General features: G+C 44.2%; 1 protein-coding gene across 5 annotated transcripts in view; it reads left to right on the top strand.

Annotated features, from left to right (window-relative positions):
• neurl4 (neuralized E3 ubiquitin protein ligase 4) overlaps positions 1-26012 on the top strand; it is a 138666-nt gene that overhangs the window by 90146 nt on the left and 22508 nt on the right. For all 5 annotated transcript variants that reach the window (XM_060854813.1, XM_060854814.1, XM_060854818.1 and 2 more), the window contains 7 exons: positions 1400-1615; positions 3229-3327; positions 6667-6810; positions 12457-12621; positions 13709-13867; positions 15719-15898; positions 20369-20462. In XM_060854813.1, the coding sequence (XP_060710796.1) occupies positions 1400-1615; positions 3229-3327; positions 6667-6810; positions 12457-12621; positions 13709-13867; positions 15719-15898; positions 20369-20462 (1057 nt within the window). The remainder of the gene's footprint in view (positions 1-1399; positions 1616-3228; positions 3328-6666; positions 6811-12456; positions 12622-13708; positions 13868-15718; positions 15899-20368; positions 20463-26012) is intronic.

Here is a 26012-nt window from a genome sequence, read left to right on the forward strand (position 1 = left end):
TCCAAGCATCTTGTAAATAGTACACACAACTGCTATTGAGCGTCAATGGGACACATTTTGAGATATAAAAGATTCTTAAGGGACTGGGCAAGCGGGCAGGTTGTTTCCACTTGTGAGAGAACATAGGACCACAGAGCATAATCTCAGGATAAGGAGTGGACTATTTAAGCTTGATATGAGGTGGAATCACTTATCTCTGAGGGCTGTGAATCAGTGGAATTCTTTACGTCAGAGGGCAATTGGGACTGGGTCATTAAGTATATTCAGTATGAGTATTATCCCATCTGTTGGGAGGACGGGTAACTGGACCTGAAACGTTACTCTGATTTCTTTTCACTGATGCTGCCAGACCAGACTGCTGAGCTTTTCCAGGCAGGCAGGCAAAAGTGAGGACTGCAGATGCTGGAAACCAGAGTTTAGATCAATGTGGTGCTAGAAAAGCACAGCAGGTCAGGCGGCATCCGAGGAGCAAGAAAATCGACGTTTTGGGCTAAAAGCCCTGATTCCTGATGAAGGACTTTTGCCCGAAACGTTGATTTTCCTGCTCCTCTGATGCTGCCTGACCTGCTGAGCTTTTCCAACAATTTCTGTTTTTGTTTCCAAACAATCCCTGAACATGTGTAACATGGGATTAAATCCAAGGAAGTGCTCCCTGCACTCATCAACTTTGTACAACATGTTTGAAATACTGTGCACAATGGTAATTCTGTCTCTGTCAGCTGTGGAAGAGCACCAAAATCAAATGTTGCCCCCTGTCATGTCAGCTATATTGGGCAAGTGAAGGCCTTGGTGTCTTACCACTAGACTGTTAATCCAGTAATTTTTTGGGGACCGAATGTTGAAATTTGAATTTAATAATAATCTGGAAATAAGAGTCTAATGATGACCATGAATCCATTGTCAATTGTTGGAGAAACCCATCTGGTTCACTGAGTTCTTTAGGGAAGGAAACTGCCACACACAGTTGGTCTAACCTACGTGTGATTCCAGGCCCACAGTTATGTGGTTGACTCTTAACTGCTCTCTGGGCAGTTACGGATGGGCAATACAATGCTGGCCCACCTAGTGATGCCCACATCCTGTGGATAAACAAAATAACATCCTCCTTTTATTAAATTAACATTGTCATTAAGTTATCTTGAATTGACAGTATGCAGCTGTGAGCCCAGCATGGCTGACACTATGCAAACTCATTTTGTATCCGAGAGACGTGATCAAAAACCAGGTGAGACTTTGATTCAGTTTGCCTAGCATCCAGAGACCAGATGTAAGGGAACTCATGCAGAAGTAAGTGTCTTCCTGTCACTCACAGCAGTATCGCAGTGCAGAGTGACCCCCATCAGGACCTTCCCAACTGGCCTGGTTTACATCTGACCTGTCATGTTGCTGTTGTCCACAGGTTAAGATCGATGAGATTGATGAACAGTGGTCTGGTTCACTGCACATTGGGTTGACCACTCTTCAGCCTTTGGATGTCTCCTGTCCCTCCTCCGGGCTTCCATCTTCATTGCTGGAGCTGAGGTCAAAGGTCAGCTGGCTGGTCAGTGGCTCCGAGGTCAGGCGCAACGGAACGTTGCAGAAGCAGAACTATGGTTTCTCAATGGAGCGGCTGGCGGTAAGATCGGCTGACAGAGTCTCACAAAGTCTGGGTTTCACACAAGGCCAGTTAATCTAAAAATGTGCATGAGCACAGGGTCTGACCTGGCAATGGGATGAGTCTGCTTTTGGGGGTCTAATTTCACTGTTCCACTTGAGATGGGTTCTTCCTTTAGTAATTTTTGCATGTCAGCAGTGACTCACTGGGCACCCGCTCTGTTACCTCGTTATTGCAAAATCAACTCCCATTCCAGAGAGCTCTCAACTTTTTGTAGATGTCAGGGATGAGACAGTGCTGCGTTATCACGAGTGCCATTTTTCAGATGATTCTTTAAAACCAAGATCTCTCCTGGCCCCATCAAGTGATTAGATTAGATTAGATTAGATTACTTACAGTGTGGAAACAGGCCCTTTGGCCCAACAAGTCCACACCGACCCGCCGAAGCGCAATCCACCCATACCGCTACATTTACCCCTTACCTAACACTACAGGCAATTTAACATGGCCAATTCACCTGACCCGCACATCTTTGGACTGTGGGAGGAAACCGGAGCACCCGGAGGAAACCCACGGGGAGAATGTGCAAACTCCACACAGACAGTCGCCTGAGGTGGGAACTGAACCCGGGTCTCTGGCGCTGTGAGGCAGCAGTGCTAACCACGGAGCCACCGTGCTGCCCACAAGTGGACAGAAAAGATCTTTTATTTCAGAGAAATGGATTGTCTTTGATGCCTTTGGTCAGTGTGAAAGAAGCACTGCTTTGAGACTGACACTGAGCTATTTAATTTGAAGGGAATTGGCGAGCCATTTGGACTGACATGTCTCAGGTTGCCTTGGAGAGGATTTGCTGATCTCAGCAGCTTGGGGTTGGGGTTGAGCTGGGTAAGACAGAGGCTTTCAGTTGGGATCAGGACCTAGGGCATCCTAGTTCTCTGAACTGTCCACTAACTGCTTGCAGCACGAAGCCAACAAGTGCACATGTCACTGCAGTTCTCTCAGCTATATGTCTGTTTGACTGTCTCTCTCCCCCGCCCCTTCCCTTGCCCTGTCTGTCTCTCCCCCCTCCCTGTGTGTGTGTGTGTCTCTCTCTCTCTCTCTCTCTCTCTCTCTCTGTGTCTCTGTATGTATATGTGTGTGTGTCTCTGTCTGTGTCTATCTGTCTCGGTCTCTCTCGCTCTCCGGGTCTGTCTGTCTCTCTCTCTCTCTGTCTCTCTCTCTGTCTCTGTCTCTCTCTCTCTCTCTCTCTCTGCATGTCTGTGTCTCTCTCTCTGCGTGTCTGTCTGTCTGTCTCTCTCTCTGCGTGTGTCTCTCTCTCGCTCGCTCTCTGCGTGTCTCTTGCTGCGCGTGTCTGTCTGTCTCTCTCTCTCTCTCTCTCTCTTTTTTCTATCCTCTCTCCCATAAGCCTGTCAATTCCCAAAGGTGGGGAAAACCACCTCTGTCAAACTGACATTCACCTTGTCAGCACCATCGGGAGAGGGAAGGCAGGGCAGAGGGTCGTTGGTTACACGGACAACCCATGTAGTGTCTGTGTGCAGCAAAACCCACATTGCTGCTGATTGCTGGGACACCATCCCAAAGTGGGCCATCTGTTGAGCCCAAGGCCATTTTCAGATCGTGCCTTTTCACTGCAGGTTGGCAACCGTGTTGGAGTGAAGCGTGCCAGTGATGATACCATGCACATCTTCATTGATGGAGAGGACATGGGCGTGGCAGCAGCAGGCATTGCTAAGGTAATTGATCTCAAGTCAACTGAATATACTACAGAGCCAAAACCACAGCAGCTAGATCGCAGCATGGGCAAACACTGAACCATCAACTTCAGCAAAATAGGGCCCTTAAACCTGCTCTGTCATTTGGATCCTGATCATCAGTTTCCTGCACCATCTCCATAACCCCAAATGTCATTGGATGCCAGAAATCGATCAAACTTTACTTTTCACTGCACTCTGGCTGGGGGAATCCTCCTTCCTGCATCATCCCCTATTAGCTCAAATGAGATCACCTCACATTTTTCCAAACTCCAGAAAAATAGGGACAGTCTTCTAAATTGCTACTGAGGGGATCCCTGGAAATAGTCTGGTGAATTGCCTTATATCCTTTTCATGCAAGAAAATCAGATTGTACACAGAATGTAGCCTCACCAAAGTTCCGTGCTACTGCAGCGAGACACCTTCACTCTTGTGCTCAAGTCCCCTTTTGATGAAGGACAGCTCACTATTTGCCTTCCTAACTGCTAGCTACCCCTGCATCTGCACTTACAGTGACTGACAAACAGTTGATGGTCAAATATTGAGAAATCTGTTTTATCAATATTGAGAAGCTAGGAGAGGTAAGGGTAGAAGTGCAGCTATCATGATGCAAAACATTTTTGGGATGAATATACCTTATTCCAACAAATACAAAAGATTCCAATAGATGGACCCTCCCACAATTAACTCAGAATGTCAAAAATACTATTGACAAGCAAAGTTTGGTGGCAGGTCAGAAGATTGGACAGAAATTTTTAAAAAGGCCAGAAATTACTAAAATATTAACATTGAGGGAAAAATTAGAGTAGCAGAGAAAGTTAGCCAAAAATATAAAAGCAGGTCAGAAAGGTTTCCTTGCGTATTTAAAATTAATATTTTTAAAAAATTACGAGTTAACAAAGTAAGTTTAGATCATATAGAAAATGAGCCTGGGGGTTAGTATGGAAGATAAAGAGATGGCAGACAAAGGGTTTGTGTTGGTCTTCACTAGGCAGAAATAGAATCCCAGAAATAGCTGTAAGTCAGGAATTGAAACCATGATGTGGAGGTGCTGGTGTTAGACTGGACAAGGTCAGAAGTCACATGGCAACAGGTTATCGTCCAGCAGATTTACCTAAAGTCGCAAGCTTTCAGAGCGCTGCTCCTTCGTCAGGTGAAGTGACTCCAAAAGCTTATGATTTCAGGTAAACCTGTTGGACTATCACCTGGTGTCATGTGACTTCTGACCTCAGGAATTGAAAGCAAGGGAGGAACACACCTCCGCCCTTGAAATCCACCCCTCCAACCGCAACAAGGACAGAACCTCCCTGGTCCCCCACCTTCCACCCCACCAGCCTCCGCATATATTGGATCATCTGCTGACATTTCCGCCACGTACAAATGGACCCCACCACCAGAGATATATTTCCCTCCCACCCCTATCTGCTTTCCATAAAGACCGTTCTCTCCACGACCATCTGGTCAGGTCCAACCTTCCTAACAAGCCGCCCTCCCCTCCTGGCACCCTTCCCTTGCCACTGCAGGAATTGCAAAACATGTGCCCCAAACCTCCCCCCTCACCTCCGTCCAAGGCGCCAAAGGAGCCTTCCACATCCATCAAAGTTTCACCTGTACTTCCAAACATGTCATTTATTGTATCCATTGCTCCCGATGCAGTCTCCTCTGAAGTTGGGGAGACTGAACGCCTTCTCGCAGAGCGCTTTAGGGAACATCTTAGGGACGCCTGCACCAACCAACCCCCACCGCTTAACATTTCAACCCCCTGCCGAAGATATGCAGGTCCTCCTCCATCACCACGCCCTCACCACCCAACACCTGGAGGAAGAATGCCTCATCTTCCACCTTGGAACACTTCAACCCCGGGGCATCAATGTGGACTTCACCAGTTTCCTCACCTTCTCCCACCTTACCCCAGCTCTGACCTTCCTGCTCAGCCCCACCCTATGACCTGTCCCACCTGTCAATCTTCCTTTCCACCTATTCGCTCCACCCTCCTCTCCAACCTGTCACCTTTATCCCCACCTCCAACCACCTATTCTGCTCTTACTTACCTTCTCCCCAGCCCCAGCCCCATCCCATTTATCTCTCCATCCCTGAGGCTCCCAGCCTCATTCCTGATGAAGGGCTCCATCCTGAAACGTCAATTTTTCTGCTCCTCAAATGCTGCCTGGTCTGCTGTACTTTTCCAGCAACGCACACTCAACTCTGATCTCCAACATCTGCAGACCTCACTGTCTCCTAGGAACTCTCAATTACCAGGGAGGTAGTACTGAGTAAATTGAACTGCAAAGTGCCAAGTCCCCAGGTTCTGATGAATTTCTTAATGTCGTAAAAGTAGCATTCTGTTTCCCCAGTACCACTTCCCTCATAGCTGTAATTGCATCAAGATCCTCTCCCTCCTCCACCTCCTGATTTGCAGTTATTACTGGAATGTATTTTGTTCCCGTGAATTTACTGCCCTTGTCTTTCTAAGTTGTATCGGTGATAGATTTGAAGCCTGCAATCAACCCTGCACTAACATTCATGTTTATAAATGATATCATGAAACTTCAGTGAAAATATTCTACCAAGGGAGTCAGGAACTCCTTCCTGCAGGGAATACAGAGGAGCCACGATTATCTAGCATTCTATTATCAGAATTTCAGATTATCCGGACAATATCACAAGCCCCCGATGCTCGGCTAAACTGTGATTATCCGGCATTCAATTATCCGAACATTGGATAATCAAGGTTTCTCTGTCATTGAGGAAAGTAGTATTGATACATTGAAGCTGGATAAATATGGGGATAAGGAATAGAAGGATATGCTGATCGAGTGAGCTGAAAAGGGAATATGTCCCAGAATACCAGCACAGAGCAGAAAGCCAAATGGCCTCTTGCTGTGTTTGAGAGTAGATTAGATTAGATTTCCTACAGTGTGGAAACAGGCCCTTCAGCCCAACCAGTCCACACCGACCCTCTGGAGAGTAACCCACCCAGACCCATTTCCGTCTGACTAATGCACCTAACACTATGGGCAATTTAGCATGGCCAATTCACCTAACCTGCACATCTTTGGATTGTGGGGAGAAAACCAGAGCACCCGGAGGAAACCCACGCAGACACGAAGAGAATATACAAACTCCACACAGACAGTCACCCGAGACTGGAATCGAACCTAGGACCCCGGCGCTGTAAGGCAGCAGTGCTAACTACTGTGCCAATATAGCACCCATGTAATATATTTCATCCCAATTCCTACATAGCTGGTCTCTATCTGGTTTGACTGTCATTTTTAATGAATAATGAATATTTCTTTTCCTCTCTCATCATCCTTGCAGAATGTTTATGCAGTGGTCGACCTGTACGGTAAAGTTGTGTCAGTGTCCATTGTGAGTTCCAGTGCACTGGAGGAAGCAGAGAGTACAAAACCACCCTCAATATCCTCAGACAGTGGCAGTGAGGAGGAAGAAGAGCTGAGCCCTGTAAGGAAAGTCTGTGTTGTATTTCTTCCTCTTCCTTTCCATGAAAAGATTGGTTCACAGAGGATTTAGAGATGCCGGTGTTGGACTAGGGTGCACAAAGTTTAAAATCACACAACTCCGGGTTATGATTAGATTAGATTACTTACAGTGTGGAAACAGGCCCTTCGGCACAACAAGTCCACGCCGACCCTCCGAAAAGCAACCCACCCCAGACCCATTCCCCTACATTTACCCCTTCACCTAACGCTACGGGCAATTTAGCATGGCCAATTCACCTAACCTGCACATCTTTGGACTGTGGGAGGAAACCCACGCAGACACGGGGAGAATGTGCAAACTCCACACAGACAGTTGCCTGAGGTGGGAATTGAACCCGGATCTCTGGCGCTGTGAGGTAGTAGAGGTAACCACTGTGCTGCCAATATAGTCCAACAGGTTTAATTGGAAGCACTAGCTTTCGAAGCGCTGCTCCTTCACCAGGCGGTTGTGGAGTATAAGATTGTAAGACACAGAATTTATAGCAAATATTTACATTGTGAAGTAACTGAAATTATATGTTGAAAAAGATCTGGATTGTTTAAGTCTCTCATTTGTTAGAATGACTATGTTGGTTTCAGTTTTTTCATATGTAAATCGCAAAACTTTTTTAAAAGTTTCATTCTCAAGTGAACTTTTAACCATTGTCATTTTGGCCCAGATAACGTATTGAAGGTGAAAACTTCCCTGTGTGAGGCCGTCTGTGCCACAATGGTCAGACTGACTCTAATCTACAAAATTGACTTACAGAATCTTACGTGGATTCATGCAGTTTTTGCAACAAAGTAAAATGTAATTCTGCAAGTACAGATTCACCCCACAAACTTGTATGTGTGCATGTGGGGGTGTGTGGTTGGGGGATCTGGGGTTATTGGTTAGCCTACTTTTGGAAATATGTGTGCAATTCTGATCTCCCTCCTATCAAAAGGATGTTGTGAAATTTGAAAGGGTTCAGAAAAGATTTACAAGAATGTTACCAGAGTTGGAGGATTTGAGCAACAAGGAGAGGCTGAACATGCTGGGGCTGTTGTCCTTGGAGGGTTGGAGACTGAGAGTTGATCTTACGGAGGTTTATAAAAACGTGAGGGGAATGGATAGGGTAAGTAGACAAGGTCGTTTCCCCGGGGTGAGGGTATCCAGAACTAGAGGGCATAGGTTTAGGGTGAGAGGGGAAAGATGTAAAAGAGACCAAAGGGGCAACTTTTTTATGCGGAGGGTGGTACGTGTATGGAATGAGCTGCCAGAGGATGTGGTGGAGGCTGGTACAATTGCAACATTTAAAAGGCATCTGGATGGGTACATGAATAGGAAGGGTTTAGTGGGATATGGGCCAAGTGCTGACAAACGGACTACATTAATTTAGGATATCTGGTTGGCATGCACGAGTTGGACTGAAGGGTCTGTTTCCGTGCTGTATATCTCAATGACTCCAAGACAAGGTACTACAAGTGTTGGCAGGCTTAAAAGTGGACAAATATCCAGGTCCAGATGAATTATGTCCCAGGCTACTGTGGGAGGGAAGGAAATTGCAGTGAGCATTAACCCAATTTTTAATCCCTCTCTGGCCATGGGGTGGTTCCAGAGGAGTGGAGAACAACTAATATTCTAATATTTAAGAACGGTTGTAGAGAACCACAGATGAGTGAGTCTCATGTCAGTGGTAGGAAAACTGTTGGATAAAAGTCTAAAGGAGAGCATCTCTGTCAGGCATAATCAGGGATAGCATGGCTTCATCAGAAGGGAGCCTTGCCTGACAAATTTGAGGAGGTGACCATGTGTAGAGATGGAGGTCATGCAGTTGATTTGATTTACTATTGTCACGTATCGAAATACAGTATTATATTAGCATACAAAATGGGATTGTTTTGCATGCTATCCAGAGGAATTGCACCATACACAAGTACATCAGGGTAATGGAACAGAATGCAGAATACAGTGCTGCAGCTGCAGAGAAAGATCAACTCGAATATACGAGAGGTATCTGATAACAGCAAGGAAGAAGCTGTTTTAAAATCCGTTGGTGCATGTTTTCAAACTTTTGTATCTTCTGACCAGTGGAAGAGAATATAACTGGTTATGTGGATTTCAGCAAAGCTTTTGACAAGGTCTCATGTAGGAGACCACTCAAAAAGGCAAATGCACATGGGATACGGGGTAATTTGATAAAGTGAATTCAAAATTTGCTCACTTGAAGAAGACGAGATGATGAGAGAAGGCTGGAAGCCAGTGTCCAGTGGTGTGCTGCTAAAGTACAGATTTGAGACAGCCTAGGGAATCCCTTGTGGACTCAGACCTGTAAAGCCTGTCTCTAGGTTTGTCCCGGAGATCGTACTCTTTGGAAGGCTGGAATACAAACCTCTTATAGACAGTTTAGTTTAATTTTAGGCATCCCCTTTATACCTATCAGCTAAACTAGCTAGGTTGTAATAACCTCGGAGAATAGGGTACCAGTTCTTCAAGGGCCCCAGCAGACTACTCTGTACTAATACAAAGTGGCTTCCTTTATACAAAGTTTACAAAAACATTGCATGTTCTTAGATAGATAACAGTGAAAGACAATAATTTGTAAGGAAGAAAAGTTAATTGACAGGCCTATGTACACTTGACTAATCACTCCTACAGGCCCTAAGCCATTCATCAGGTGGGGAAAATACACCCAGCTGAGTTAAGCACCTGCTAGCAAGATAAGCTCCTATCAGAAAGAGGTACCAGTCTGGGATAATTGGAGAATCCGCAAGGTAACCTTGCACAGTTCACATGTCTGATATAATTGTTTTATGAAATGGTTTCTTAGCAAGGAGGGCAGACTTTTGACCATAAAATGGCTTCCCGACAGATTGTGTCAGAATCTCTTCAATGTTAGGTTTAGAATAATTTTAAGCTGGAAGCAGATTCTTGCTTTTTATCTTAAACACAGAAACATTCTGTACCTGAGGCTGAAATGTTACTGCAAGGTTGTATTTAAAATGATTAATTAGTCTCAAATTAAACATGCCTTCTTTTCAAGTTTGTGATTCAAATTCAAAAAAATCAGAAGACCTGACTAGTTAGAATTGACGGTGAAGTAGTCTGCAATGTAGGGCCATCTGCAAGAACAGCAAGTAAGTTAAGGCTTCAGCAATATTACTTTTTACAGAATTTGTATTTAATAACCAGTATTGGCTACTCAATATCATCATAAAGTCCCAAAATGCAATTAAATTAAATTTATAGCAGATAAGCACTAAGAGTTAATTTTCTGCTGGCACCAACAGCCTCAGCACTAAAATGGTCTCTCTCTATAGTTTCCTTTTGAACTCTCAAGTCAGCAAAGATTTTTTTCTCTTTGTGTCTGCCCTGATTGCAAGGGGTAATAAGAATCCATTATAATTGGCAGCATCTAACCGTTAATTAAAAAGCTTTTGATGGTACCGAGTTTCGTTTCAGGGTCAGAATCAAACACGGTCATTAATTTCACAAGATAATGGCTGTGAATGTTATCACTTGGTGTCCTGTTCACACAGATTCACTGATGCTAAGGCAAATGTTCTTAATTGTCTGACAGCATCCTGTTATCATTTGCATTCCTTAATTTGACCCCCCACTTTTTCTGAGCCTTCCTACCTCAGCATGACATGTTCTGTAATTCAGCATTACATTTTAGTCTAAATGTTTAAATGCAAGTTTTAAGGCTATTGCCTTTCTCAGTGCCATATGGATCCGTGCTGGGTTCCCTTATTATTTGTCATAATGTAAGTGACATAGATGACTGAAGGGTTTGGGTTAGTATGTTTGTGGATGACGCAAAGATTAGTTGTGTGGTGAACAGTTACTTTGAGTATCTTGAGCTACAAGAAGATATACACGGGATGGTCAAATGGAAGATGGAATTTAACCCTGAAAAGTGTGAGATGATACACTATGGAAGGAGTAATTTGACAAGAAAGTATTCAATGAATGGTATGACGCTAGGAAGTTCTGTGGAACAAAGGGACTTGGTGTGTTTGTCCATAATCTCTGAAGGGTGGTCAACTAAGACATGATTCCACTGAGCTGGTGCATAGTTTTAATTGAAAGGTCGTATTGGAGTATTAGTCAGAATATGCAGTGGATAATCTCATCAATATACCTGCTTCATCCACCTTGCGGTGTGTGCAATGGTGATGCATACAAAATGACAACTTCATTGATCATGATGAACGTCACAGAACTTCAAAACAACTTCACTTTAATTGTGAGGGTACGGGTATTAAAAATAAACGAATAAGAATACAGAGGAACCTCAATTATCCAAATGAGATGGGCACTATATCGTTCGGATAATCAATTATTCAGTTAATTGTTCAATGCCTCCCCTCTGGGGCTCAGAGTTCTCTGTTACATCCACCCTCCTTTCAGGAGACTAGGCAGCAGCACACCATGCATGAGCTCCCGCCCCCGCCCCCGCCCCCCCCCCAAACCTAAACCCTGTCCAACTCCACCCCCCTGCCTGCTGCCCCCAACCCTGTCCAACTCACCCCCAGACCCCAACCAACCCCACCCTCCACATTCCATCTAACACTGGCCCCCAAAACCCATCCAGTCCCACCCCCAAACCCCATCCAGCACCACATTCCCCCCCCCACTCCTTCTCCAGGGCAGCTGCACTGGACACCAACAACAAGACTGCTGCTGCTGCCTTTTTGGGGGATGAGTCTCCAAATAACGCGTGCACCCACACAGACAGACACACACACACACACACAACTTTTTACTGCAACTTTTGGATAGGTTCCATCTTTGCCCTGTACAGTACAATGTTGGAGAGATTATCTGGAGAAGGGGGATTTAGGGTACACGTCTGTATAGAACTCCAGGGAAAGTGTGGGGAGAGAGAGAGAGAGCTGGAGGTCAGTCATTAGGAGATGGTGCCTGGGCTCTCATCAATGTCCACATTTCAGTAAGCTGAGTTTGTTTTTAATCACTAAACAAAAGACGCGATCACTGTTGGAAACACGTCTTTGATGTAATGTTTCTATCGGGACCTCAATCTCCTTCAGATAATCCGATATTCGGATAATTGAGGTTCCTCTGTATAGGAATGCACCCACCTGATGAAGGAGCAGTGCTCTGAAAGCTAGTGCTTCCAAGTAAACCCATTGGACTATAACTTGGAGTTGTGTGATTTTTGGATTTTCGCATCCCAGTCTAACACCGGCACTTCCAAATATTGTTTTTTCCGACTGAAACAAGGCAACTTTGAACTTGAGTTTAAATACGTCAGCCCCTAATGAGTTAAATGTAATTAGTAAAAACTGAAAATATTGGAGAAATCCAACAGACCTTGCAACATCTGTGGCGAAAGGAACCGAGTTAACATTTTGTATCTACTATAACTCTTCCATAGTCTTCTCAGAGGTAAATGTCTTCTCTCTGGCTTTGGCAGCTTGCACCTCCATCTGAGAAAGAATGGACCACACAGCACATATTCACATGTTCACCTATTTATCTGATATCCAACAGAAATTGCAACATCTCTTGGGCTTAAGAATGAAAAATCGTTTGTGGTTGAAGCCCATTCAGTTTCTAAATCTGTTGAGGGAGTGTTTGATGGGGACACTCCCCCTTAATCATGTATTACTTCTCTTTCAGTGTGAGAATGAAACGTCGGTCTTCATGGCCACTGTTGAGTTCATGGAGAATCATGGCAGAAACATCTTGTTGTCCAACAATGGTCACACTGCCACCCGAGTGGCCAGCTACAACCAAGGCGTGGTGGCATCTGCCCAGCCGTTACCCCGGCAACTGCTGTTTCAGGTAATTGAGGATGCGGGAAATTCAGCTGGATGCCAGTGAAACCAATGAGCTATCCCTTCCTTGTCAGACCTGGATGATAATTTTGTTCCTCCTGTTGTCATTTTGTAGAGTCTGGCAGGTATTTTGTGTTGCTTATTCTTTCAGGGAATGCACGTTTGCTAGCATTTATTGCTCATCCCTAATTTTCCTTGAACTGATTAGCTCTCCAGACCATTTCAGGGAATAGCTGAGTGTCAACCACATTGCTATGGGTATAGAGACACATGTAGCCCAAAATCGGTAAGAACAGCAGATTTTCTTCCCAAAAGAGCATGCGTGATGAGCTTTTATGACTAACAGTCTAACAGTGGTAGTTTAATGGGCAACATTATTATAGAATCCCTGCAGTGTGGAGACAGGCCCTTTGGCCCAACAAGTCCACACCGACCCTCCGAAGAGTAACCCACCCTGGCCCATTCCTGTCACCTATTATCCTATATTTGCCCCTGGTTAATGCACATAACCTACACATCCCTGAACACTGTGGGCAACTTAGCATGGCCAATTTGCCAAACCTGCACATCTTTGCACTGTGGGAGGAAACCGGAGCACCTGGAGGAAAGCCACGCAGACACTGGGAGAATGTGTGACATCCACACAGACAGTCACCCGAGGCTGGAATCAAACCCTGGTTCCTGGTGCTGTGAGACACCAGTGCTAACCACTGAGCCAACGTGCCGTCCCAAATGACCAGCTTTATAGATTGAATATAAATCGCACAAGTTTCTGTGGTCGGACTTGAATCAGTATCCTGAGACTGTTGAATAGAAATAAAGCTCTGACTAGAAAGGTTTATACCTGGTCTCTGTCTGAATACCCTTTAACCTCTAATGTTTAACACTTCCTGTTCAAATGTATAACCAATCTCCTGTAAAGCTGATGTGCTTAGGTTAGTTTCTTCTGTTCTGATGAGCTTTTGGTCCATAGCAAAATGCCCTGAATGGATTTTAAGATTGTTCTCACCTATTCTGGATTCTCCTCCTCAGAGAACACTGATGAGGCATGTGGAAAACCATTAATCAATCATTTTTTATGTATTTCTCCTCAGATTCAGATTGATCGTTTAAATTCACAGTGGACATCTTCACTCTCACTGGGTGTGATTGGAAACTCTCCCGAGCGGTTTAATTTCCCAGGCACTGCTTCGTCGATCAAGCGCTCTGCATGGCTGATCCAGCGAGATTCTGTTTTTCACAATTCATTAAAGGTGAGAATCCTGAACTGTGTTCTTCTCATGGAGCCTTCCCTGGGCCAATTCACTTCAAGGGCTCTTTGTTAAACTGCATCTCACCAGCTCCGGAAGTGGCTCCGCATGAGTATTCAGTCATCCCTATTATTACTAGGTCTGAGAAGCTGGAGACAGAAATAGATGTGACATTTAACAGCAGTTTTTATTGTTTTTAAATAACCCTCTTGCAACAACATACTCAGAAGTGTGTGTTTAGACAGATGTGCAAAGAACACACCTGGAATTGTGAGTGAAGGAAGTTTAAATTCTGAACAACAATCTGCTTTTCTTTAAAATAATAAAGCAAATATTTTGTAATTGTTGCCATGTTATATCATTATCTTAATGTCCCACCCAGTCCACTTTCACTTGCTTACCCGCCCCCCCCCGTCACTCCCAAAAATCACCCCAGGGACACCCTTGCCCTCACTCCCCCACCTGCATTCATCCCCAGGACACCTCACCCTTGTTTGCCTCCACTCCCCCACAGTCCACACCAGCCAGTTCCTTCATCCACATTCTCCACTCTGCCCAGGTTCCCTCGCTTCTCCATCTCCCCTCACCCACAACCTGCCACTGCTTCCTTCTCGGCTCCATCTAGATCCATGTTCTCCTCAGATTCCTCACTAGCCCCGTCCTGGTACCCTCGATCTGATCCCCACCATTCCCAGCACCTTAACCCTATCCCCAATCTCAGCCTTATCCCCTTGATTCCTGTCTGTTTTATTGACAGGAGTGTGTCTCACTAATTAAAAGGCAGAATCTGCAAGGGAATAGTTTAGGCTGATTCTCAGTGTTTTTATGTTTGCTTAATTGACACGAGACATTGCAGTCATATTTAAAAACAACTTCAATGCACGTATCTTTCCTTATGTTAGACAGGAAACTCCTTTTGATTTTTAGGTGTTTCGCAAGCTAGCTGCCTTGCAAGATAAACGTGGTACCCAAGGGAGTGCATCACCTGCCTCCACATAGATGGTGCATCGTTCTTAGTGAACTGAAAGATAGAATAGAGGGAATTTAATTGTCAGTGTGCTATTTTGCCAGCCCAGCATATTCCTCTTCAAGCCATACAGACACAATTCACTTAAAAATTGCAGGTTAATGTTGCCAATTAAAATCAAAACTTGTTGCTGGAGGTGTGGACCTGAAGAACCAGAGAGATTAGATGGAACCAAGCTAGGTGCAAACAGAAGTTTTTATTTTTATTACTTGACGTGATGTGTAAGTTGCTGGCTGGACCAGCGTTTATTGTTTGTTCACATTTGCCCTGGAGAAGGTGGCGGTGAGCTATATTTTTGAACAATTGTAACCCATGAGATGCAGGGGCTCCCACCGTGCTGTTAAGAAAGGAGTTCCAGGTTTTTTAACCCAGCAGCGGTGAGGAAACAGTGATATATTTTTAAATCAGGATTGTGTATGGTCAACAGGAGAAGGTGCAGATGCTGGTGATTCCATGTGTCTGCAGCTCCTGAGCTTCAATATGGTAGAGGTCATGGTGGTTGGAAGATGCTATTTTGGGAGCCTTGACAAAGCTGGTGCAGTGTGTCTTGTTGATGGTACACACGGTATCAGTGGTGGAGGAGATTACTGTTGAAAGTGGTGGTGGGTGCTGTTCATTTCTATGCAGCAAGTTGTTGGGATTTGGAATGCGCTAAGTGAATGGGCAGCGCTAGCAGGTACAGTGTTGACCAATTGTCAGTGTGTCATTTGAGAACTGAGGGAGACACTGTTTTGTGCAGATTGGTGATGCCAGTCAACTATTGGCCAGTATAATACGTTAAATGAAGAGCATCAAAATGTCCATTTTTATTTCTCCTCTTTCGGCAGATTTGTGACAATTATGGTCCCAACTTGGATACGTGCCCAGAGGGAACCATTCTTGGACTCCTGGTAGATAATGCACACAGTATGCACCTATTTGTTAATGGAATGGACCAAGGTGTAGCTGCTCAAGACATTCCCAATCCGTGTTTTGTTGTGATTGACCTGTATGGCCAGTGCGAACAGGTGAGTGGCTCCTCAGGGGATAGTATTGGGGGTTGCATTGGGGGTTGAATCCATTTAAATGTGCTATACTTGATCTCAATGGATCAGCCTGACCCTGACTGCTCCCAAAACATAAATATCAATGGACATTAAATCTGTTACATACAATCTCAACAAGTGAACACCAATCCAAATCCATTTACTTCAATTGTAAATGCCCAGTTTAGGTTCTGCCGGAGCGCTCCTTTTCTGGTCTCTGAAATAGGCTTGTTGCAAATACAACAAAAGAACTGAATTGCAGAGGTGAAATGTGAGTGTCAAATGCAGCCTTGATGTCAATGGCAGTCAGAGTGTGGCATCAAGGAGCCCTAGCAAACCTGGAGTCAGTGGGAATCAGAGAGAATTTAACTCACACCAAGGATAATGATTGTGTTGATGGAGATCAGTCATCAAAGTTCCAAGTCACCTCTGCAGGAGTTTTTCAAAGTAGTATCCTAGGCCAGCTGTCTTCAGTTGTTTCATAAATGACCTTCCCTCCATCATAAAATTAGAAGTAGAGATGTTTGCTGATGAAAAACCGCATGAATTCATGTAAGATTATACAAATCCCTTTTTTAGATTGGAATCAGTCTGAACGTTGGGGCACAGACAGCCTCACACAGGGCACCTCACACCTTAAATGCATTATCTGGGCCAATTTGGCTCCTATTGTTAAAGTTCACTTGAGAATGTAACTTGAAGAAAGTTCTGGAATTTACACATGAAAGAACTGAAACCAACTTGCCCATTCTAACAGATGAAAAAGACCTGGCTTGTTTGTTAAGTCTCTCAATATATAATTTCAGTTACATCACACTGTAAACTTTTGCTATAAATTCTGTGTCCTATGATCTTATACTCCACAACCACCTGATGAAGGAGCAGCGCTCCGAAAGCTAGAGCTTCCATTAAACCTGTTGGACTATAACTTGGTGTTGTGATTTTTAACTTTGTACACCCCAGTCCAACACTGGTTCCTCCAAGTCATGTTTGCTAATGATTGCACAGTGTTCAGCACCATTCACAATACTGAGATACTGAAACAGTCCATGTTCAAATGCAGCAGGACCTGGACGATATACAGGCTTGGGCTGAAAAGTGGCAAGTGACATTCGTGCTATACAAATGTCAGGAAATGCTCATCTCCAAGGAGAGACAGCCCATGATATACATAGAATCATACCATACAGAAAGAGCCCTTTGGCCCACTGCATCTGTACCAAGAAAAAAATGACTCCATATCTGCAGTGTACAGTCTTTCCAGGACTTAGCCCATAGTCTTGAATGTTGTGTAATTTTAAGTGCTCATCCAAGTACGTTTTAAAGCTTGTGAGGTTTCCTGCCTCAGCTATCCTCCCAGGCAGTGCATTCCAGCTCCCCACCACCCTCAAATCTACTCTAAACCTCCTGCACTTCACCCTCACATTATGTCTCCTTGATATTTGACCCCTTCACTCGGGGAACATGCCACTCATAATCTTATACATGTAAATGAAGCCCCCTCTCTGCAAGTCACCGTGGATCCCATGTGCTCTTAGCACCTTTATCAGTCTCCCATGTGGGACCTTGTCAAAGGCTTTGCTGAAATCCAAATGACCTAGATTGGCCTTGTCTACGCACCTGGTAACCTCTCAAATTTCAATTAAATTTATTAGACATGGCCTCCCTCTGACCAAGCCATAGTCTCTCTTATCAAAGCTAAAAATGTGTTGATGGTTAAAGCACAGCAGGTCAGGCAGCATCCAAGGAACAGGAAATTTGACGTTTCGGGCATAAGCCCTTCATCAGGCATAAGCCCTTTATCCTGTTCCTTGGATGCTGCCTGACCTGTTGTGCTTTAACCAGCAACACATTTTCAGTTCTGATCTCCAGTATCTGCAGTCCTCACTTGTTACTCTCTCTTATCAAACCTTGCCTCCCCAAGTAGAGGTTACTTCTCTCCTTCAGCATTTTCTCGAATAGTTTCCCTACCACTGATGTGAGACTCACTGGTTCAGCTCGACCAGCCTCCTTAAAAGGTGGAACTGCATTCGTTGTCCTCCAGGCTGCTGGCATCTCTCCTGTGACCAGGAGATGTTAAAAACTTGGGTCACAAGCAGCATGGTGGCTAGTGGTTAGCACCGCTGCCTCACAGTGCCAAAGGTTGTCTCACATCAAGAGGAAAAAACATCAAGAGAAAACACAGAGAGAGAGAGAGTAGCAGGGAGAGGAGTACCGCAACTCCCGAACCCAGCAACTGCTATTGAAAAACTAAAACTAAACATCCTGGCTCTGGGAGAGCTTGACCCCAAACGTTCAGACTGCTTCTATTGTACCAACCTTTACAAAGCATCCCAAGGCGCCTCAAGCTGTTTATTGGATTCAGATAGACAGCTTTTCATCTTTGTCTTACACCTCTCTTCAAAACAAAAAGGACAAAATACACTTAAAGCCATAATATTGCTCCACCCCAGCCCCCACTTCTTCTGAAGCACAGAATTTTCCAATAAACAACTCCTTGGAGGCTTTGCTTGACTGGTTCTTGTAAATAGGAGGTAACGCACATCACCCATTGAACTGTTGACCTCATTTCCAAGAAATCCCTTGGCAAAAACTCTTCATTGCAAAGGATGCCCAGATAGTTAAAAAAAAATTTCCAGATAGCTCATAAAGATAGATATGTATTCCCAACAAAGCAGGAAAGGTTTCTGTTCATGTGCCAATCAATTCCTTTCAATCCGTTTGCACCTTGGCCTTCTATCTTCCAGTTATTATAAACTTAGTTTACATAACTTCTTCTTGTGATCTTGCATTCTTTGACATGGTAACACTCCAGTGAACATCTGCACACCTTTCAAGATTATTTGGTCCTATGTCAGGTATGGTGTCCAGAGCTGCTTTACTGTGTTGCTTGAATAGCGCTTTCTACAATTATTGTGAAACTTCCTCCTTTTCATAGTCAAGACCTTTCACTGTACAAGTTGAAATTCCACGTTAATTACATTTGTGGACCTGACTCTCTCATTTTAATCATCAAGGCACGCTTTAACCCCTTTGGAGCACAGCACCCCCTGAATTGAGTACAATTCTGAAGAGTATTTGTAGTGTAGGGACCAGGGTTCAAATGTGTGAATCATTTAAGGTGCTGGCTAGGTTAGGAAGACGTGAGTTGATAAAACGTGGAGCTGGAAAGGCACAGCAGTATCGGAGGAGCAGGACGTCGAAGTTTCAGCTTAGGACCCTTCATCAGGACACCAAAGTCCCAATCTGAAACATCAACTGTCCTGCTGTCCGATGCTGCACGATCTGCTGTGCCTTTCCTTCCAGTTCCACATTGACTTCCAGTGTCTACAGTCCTTTCTATCTCCAAGTCGCTGAGAAAGAAGTGAATTGGGTTAGCTGGCAAAGGCAGGGTTGTGAGAATGGCATAGTGGGTGTTGCTGAGACGTGCAGACTGAATAGCCTCCTCCTGTACTGTTTACATTTTTATGAAAACAAACCATCTCGCACATCTGCAGAGAAGCTCCACCTGTTGTAGTTTTGCACATTCAATTAATCTGCCAACATCGCTTTGTAGGTTTCTTCCCCCCCCCCCACAACCACGATCACTAATTACCACCAATCTTTCTGTCATTAACAAGCTCAAAAGTTTGATCTTTATTATGTTATCAGGGTTGTTAGTAAATATATTGAGTAGTTGAGGCCCCCAACACACATCCTCATGGGACCCCACTAATCACCAGCTTTCAGTTCAAATATCTACCTGTGTCCCTACTCTCTAATCAAGGACCTAACCTGTTTGCTTTGATTTTAGCTCAGTCTTTCATTTGAGCTACATAAGAATGCTTGTGGAATTCTATCAAAGTCACCTCCTGGAAAATGTTGGTTTGGATCATTAGATAAAAACGCACCTTCATAATTTTTTTTAAATTCATTCATGGGATGTGGGTACCACTGGCCAGGCCAGCATTTGTTAACTACAACTAGTTACCCAGAGAGCAGTTAAATGTCAACTGGCTGTGGGTCTGGAGTTACATGTAGACCAGACCCGATAAGGATGGCACTTTACTTCCCTAAAGGACGTTCCAGATCCAGATGATTTTTTCCTGACAGTCGGCAGTGGTTTTTCATGGTCATCATTCGTTACAGATATTTTTTATTGAATTAAAATTCCACCATCAAGGATTCTAACCCATACCTAGAACATTACCAGGGTCCTTGGATTAAAAGTCTGGTCATAATACCACTAGCCACCATCTCCCCTTACTTTTGCAATTTCCTCACTTACTTCCTTTTACACCCTCTGTGAATTAACTTGATTTGATAGGCTGAATGGCCTCTAACTGACCTGTGCTTATTTTCTGATTCAACTTGTGGTTTGATTGGTATTTTTGACAGTGGATCTGAACAGCAGTTCCACTGGCCTTCCCAGTCTGGAATACCTCAAGATTAATGCATCTTCATATCTGACAGGTTACCATAGTGACCAATGACATCATGACTATAGGAGGTGATAGTGGCCATTTACGCTGCCAAGGCGATGTGGAAAAAGCTGATGTGGTTGATGGTAAGTGAATGGAGTCCAAACATACTTAGTTTCAGGTGATCTTCCAGTGTGGATGGCAAGAGAGGAAACTTTCAGCATCACGAGCCTTCCATTTAAGCCTAAACTGACTGTGCAAGCAGTTATTTTTCCACTAGTTATCACTGCGAGCAATAATGAAGGTTTATAATATATTATCATTTGGGAATTTCGATTAAAAACTGAAGTAAATGGATTTTCAGTTCTGTGGAATTGATTTTTTTTCAAAGCCATTTCTTAACAGAGTATTTTGGATGGCACAGTGGCTCAGTGATTAGCATTTCTGCCTCATAGCACCCGGAACGGGGCTCAATTCCACCCTCAGTCTGTATGGAGTTTGCACGTTCTTCCTACATCTGTTCTTTGTAGGTTCCTCCTACAATCCAAAGATGTGCAGGTTAGGTGGATTGCCATGCTAAATTGTCCATAATGTCCAGGGATGTGCAGGCTCGGTGGATTAGAGATATAGTGGGCTGCTCTTCAGAGGATCAGTGTAGACTCTGTGGGCGGGAATGGCCTGTTTTCACACTGTAGGGATTCTATTTTAAAGAAAATCTTTTCAGCTAAATGATAAACTACCTGGGGAGATAAGTGAGGAAGTGTTTATAAAGTTGGACCTTTTTGACATGGAGTAAGATGGATCAGTGGCTGCAATGAGGTTTCAGTGGAGGAGAACAGTTTCATGTCAGCAGAAGGGCAGTTTAGCTTGTTGCATTTTCAAGCTTCAAGAGCTGGCAAAAAGTCTTAAAACTGTTTTGGCACTCAGTCAGGGAAAGTCAATAAAGAGTCCGTGTACCTCAGAGAGAGACAGTAATGGAGAGGATTGCATCTGGTGAATGTACAGAGTTACTGAAGTGAAAGATTTGCTAACTTGTCAGTTAAGTAAGAAACTAAATAGTTAAGATAGGAGTGAACACTTCACTGGGGTTGAGTGCCTGTAAAGGATATTACAGAGAAAGGAGTTAAATTTATCTTTGGGCTAAGTCATAATATCTTTCTAAATTGACTTCCATGGTTTTGCTTTTTTTTCTATCGTGTGATAAGCTTCTGTTATTTTGCTGACATAAAGACATTGTCACCCTTGTGTTAATATGTTCACCACCATGGTAGCCAAACTGCAAAAGTAAAACTTATGATCTATCAAATCAGGTTTCACTCTAAGATCAGACTTCTTGACAATTGTCATCAATTGGGTCATAACATAAGACCAGACCAGAAGAGGAAAGACTTGCAGTTGTGTAGCACCTTTTCTCAGCTCAGGACACCCCATTCTAACCAGCAGACAGGGACCAGGCAGGCAGTTCTGTGGCTGAAGGCATGACCCAAGGATGGTGTGGTGCCTCTCAGGGATAACACTGAAAGGCCGCAAGGCAACCTGAAAGGGGAGGATGGCGAGTTACATGTTGGTACCAATCATATTTTCAAAGTGTGTAACGAGGTCTTGCGTCAAGCATTCTGGGAGCTAGATAGTAGATTAAAAAGCAGGTCCTCAATGGTTGTAATCTCTGGGTTACTCCCAGTGCCACGTGCTAGCGATAGGAAAATAGAACAGGTGAATGTGTGGCTCGAGTTGGTGCAAGACGGAAAGCTTTAGATTCCTGGATTGTTCGCATTTTCTGGGGGAAGGTGGGACATGTCCAATTGAAACGATCTGCACCTGAACCACACTAGCCCTTGCAGGTAGGTTTGCTGATGCGGTTGGGGAGGACACATCATGCTACAGTAAAAGGAAACAAGTCAGAGTCAGTTCAGCTGTACGGAGTGTCAAGAGAGTAAGACTAGAACATAGAACAGTACAACACAGTTCAGGCCCTCTATGTTGTGCCAACCTTTTATCCTACTCTAAGGTCAAACTGATGTACATACCCTTCATTTTACTATCATCCATCTGCCTATCCAAGAGTCGTTTAAATGTCCCTAATGTCTCTGACTCTACTCCCACCGCTGGCAGTGCGTTCCACACACCTACCAATCACTGTGTAAAGGACCTGCCTCTGACATCTCCACTGAAACTTCCTCCAGTCACCTTAAAATTATGCCCCATCATGATAGCCATTTCTGCCCTGGGGAAAAAAATCTCTGGCTATCCATTCTATGCCTCTGATCATTTTGTACACCTCTATCAAGTCACATCTTATCGTTTTTCATTCCAATGAGAAAAGCCTTTCTTCATAAGACCTGCTGTCCAGTCCAGGCAGCATCCTAATAAGTCTCCTCTGCACCCTCTCTAAAGCTTCCACATCTTTCCTATACTGTGGAAACCAGAACTGAACACAATATTCCAAGTGCGCTCTGACCAGCGCAATATAGAGCTGCAGCATAACCTTGCGGCTCTTAAACTCAATCCTCTGTTAATGAAAGCCAACACGCCATGCGCCTTCTTTAAAAAAGTCGAGAGTGTGTTGTTGGAAAAGTACAACAGGTCAGGCCACATCCGAGGAGCAGGAAAATCGACATTTCAAGCCAGAGCCCTTCATCAGGAATGCTTGGGTGGCAAATTTGAGGGATCTGTGGACCTTGGCCCCAAGATCCCTCTGTTTCTCCACACTGCCAAGAATCCTGCCTTTAACCCTGTTATCTGCATTCAACCTTTCAAAATGAATCACTTCACACCTTTCCAGTTGAACTCCATCTGTCACTTCTCAGCCCAGCTCTGCATCCTGTCAATGAGCTGTTGCAACCTACAACAGCTCTCCACACTATCTACAGCTCCACCAACTTTCACATCACCCGCAAAGTTGCTAACCCATCCTTCCACTTCCTCATCCAAGACTAGATGGTCTTTAACGCTGTGAGTAATAGATAAGATTGACGAGTTAAAAGTGTGGTTTGACATCTGGAAGTGTGATGTTGTCATCACAGAAAAATGGTCAAGGGCAGGGCTGAACTGGCACCTTAACATTCCAGGCTCGAGGATCTTGAGACAAGACAGAAAAAAGTGTAAAAAGGATGGTGGTGTAGTACTCTTAAAGAAGGTGTCAATTACTGGAATAAAGAGACATGATATCCTGTAAGAGTCCTCAAAGGAGGCTTTGTTGGTAAAATATTAAAGAGGCAGACACTTTATTGTAGTCCCACCAAAGAGTTGGTGGGAAGTAGAAGAGCAACTATGTAGACAGTCCACAGAGGTGTGTAAGAGTAATAATTGAGTAACTATGCTAGGGGATTTTAACTTTCCAAACGTAAATTGGGATAGCCATAGTGTTAAGCATATAGATGGGGCAGGATTCTTGAAATGTATCCAGGGAGTTTTCAATAAGGGACACCACAGTATTGGCCTGCAAAAGATGGCTTTGGATTGGTGGGGGAAGGCAGATTTTTATTAAAATAAAGCAGGATCTAGTCAAAGTTGACTGGGAACAGATCCTTGTGGGTAAGACTACAGCGGAACAGTGGCAGGGCATTGAGAAAGCAGCAGCAGTTAGTTCGGGTGTCCAGGTCAATTCTGGACTGGATGAGGAAGAAGCGGAAGGCCTTTAGCAAGTCGAAAGAGAGCAGTTCAGCTGCAGCCTGAGAGGAAATGCAAGAGGGAAAGCAATTAGAAGAGCCAAAAGGGGATATGAGAAAGGACTCGCGAACAGAATGAAGGAGACTCCTAAGATGTTTTATCAATACATTAAAGAGAAGAGATTAACCAGGTAAAGCGTTGGGCTTATTAGGGACCAAGGGGGCAACCAGTGTGTGAAACAGCAGGATATTGGAAGAGTGTTAAATCAATGCTTCTCTTTGATCTTCACTCTGGAACGGAGAATGTAGGTGTGGAATTCAGGAAAAGAGACTGTGAGGAACTTGCACAGTTTGACACAGGAAATGAGGATGTATTGGAGGCTCTGCCAGGCTTCATAATGGAAACATCCCTTGGCTCAGATAAATTGCATCCGAGGTGAAGCAGGAAAGTGCAAAGGCTCTGACACAAAGTTGTAATTCCTCTCTGGCCATGGGGGACATGCCAGAGGACTGAAAGCCAGCTAATGTGGCTCCATTTTGTAAGGAGGATGGCAGAGATGAACCAGGAAATTACAGACTGGTGAGTCTCACATCACTGATAGGGAAACTTAATAGATAAGGTTAATAGCCACTTGAAAGGACGTGGATTAAGTAAAGATAGTCAGCACAGCTTTGTCAGAGGGTGGTCACTTGATTTGATTTGTGATTGTCACATGTACCTAACACAATAAAAAAGTTTTGTTTTGCATGCTATACAGGCAAATCATAACAAAGATCAGAGCAAGGGATACAAAGTTATAGCTGCAAAGAAGGTGCACAAAAAACAAGATCGACATTCGATTTGAAATTTGAGATGTCCATTCAGAAGTCCAATAACAGCGGGGGAGAGGCTGTTCTTGAACCAGTTGGTATGTGTGTTTAAGGTTGTGTCTTTTGCCTGACGGGAGAGATTGGAAGAGATTATAATCCCCAGGTGGGTCTTTGATGTTGGCTGCCTTTCTGTGGCATCGAGGAGTGCAGATAGATGGAAGGTTGGCTTGTGTGATAGTCTGGATGGTGTTCACAACATTCTGAAGTTTCTTACGGTCCTGGGCAGAGCGGTTGCTGTACCAAGCTGTGATGCATCCAGATAGAATACTTTGTGCTGCATCTGTAAAGGTTGGTCAGGATCTTTGTGGCCTTGCCAAATTTCCGAAGTCTCTTGAGGAAGAAGAGGGTTGTTGTGCTTTCTTTACCATCGCATCACCGTAACTTGAAAGGCCATGGGTTAATTAGGGATAATCAGCAAGGCTTTGTCAGAGAGAAGTCTTGCCTAATAAGTTTGTTAGAATTTTTCAAAAATGTGATGCAGGTATGTTGATGTAATGTTTGACAAGATCCCATGTGGGGAACTGATAGAGAAGTTGAAAGCACATGGAATTCAGGGAGACCTGGCAAGGTGGATCTGAAACTGCTGAAAATGTGTTGCTGGAAAAGCGCAGCAGGTCAGGCAGCATCCAAGGAACAGGAGATTCGACGTTTTGGGCATAAGCCCTTCTTCCTGAAGAAGGGCTTATGCCCGAAACGTCGAATCTCCTGTTCCTTGGATGCTGCCTGACCTGCTGAGCTTTTCCAGCAACACATTTTCAGCTCTGATCTCCAGCATCTGCAGACCTCACTTTCTCCTGGATCTGAAACTGGCTTAGCAATATAACATGAAGGATTGTGGTAGAAGGCTGTTTGAGTGACTGGAGGCTGGTGTCCAGTGGTGTACCACAAGGATCAATACTGAGACCCTTATTATTTTGTTATATGCAGAAATGATGTAGGTGAAAATATGGGGGGAATGTTAAGCAAGTTTGCAGATGACACCAAGATTGGTAGGATGGTTAACTGAGAGGAAGATAGTTGTAGGTTGCAGGAAGACATAGATGGGTTGGTCAGATGGACAATGCAGTGGCAGATGACATTTAACCCTCAAGTGCAAGATGATGCATTTTGGAAGAAACAACAAGATGAGAGATTATTTAACGAATGGTAGGACTCTGGGTAGCTTGGAGGAACAGAGGGATCTTGGGTAATTATTCACAGATCCCTGAAGTCGGCAGA

The sequence above is a fragment of the Hemiscyllium ocellatum genome, chromosome 44 (genome assembly GCF_020745735.1).
Source record: "Hemiscyllium ocellatum isolate sHemOce1 chromosome 44, sHemOce1.pat.X.cur, whole genome shotgun sequence".
Lineage (NCBI taxonomy): Eukaryota > Metazoa > Chordata > Chondrichthyes > Orectolobiformes > Hemiscylliidae > Hemiscyllium > Hemiscyllium ocellatum.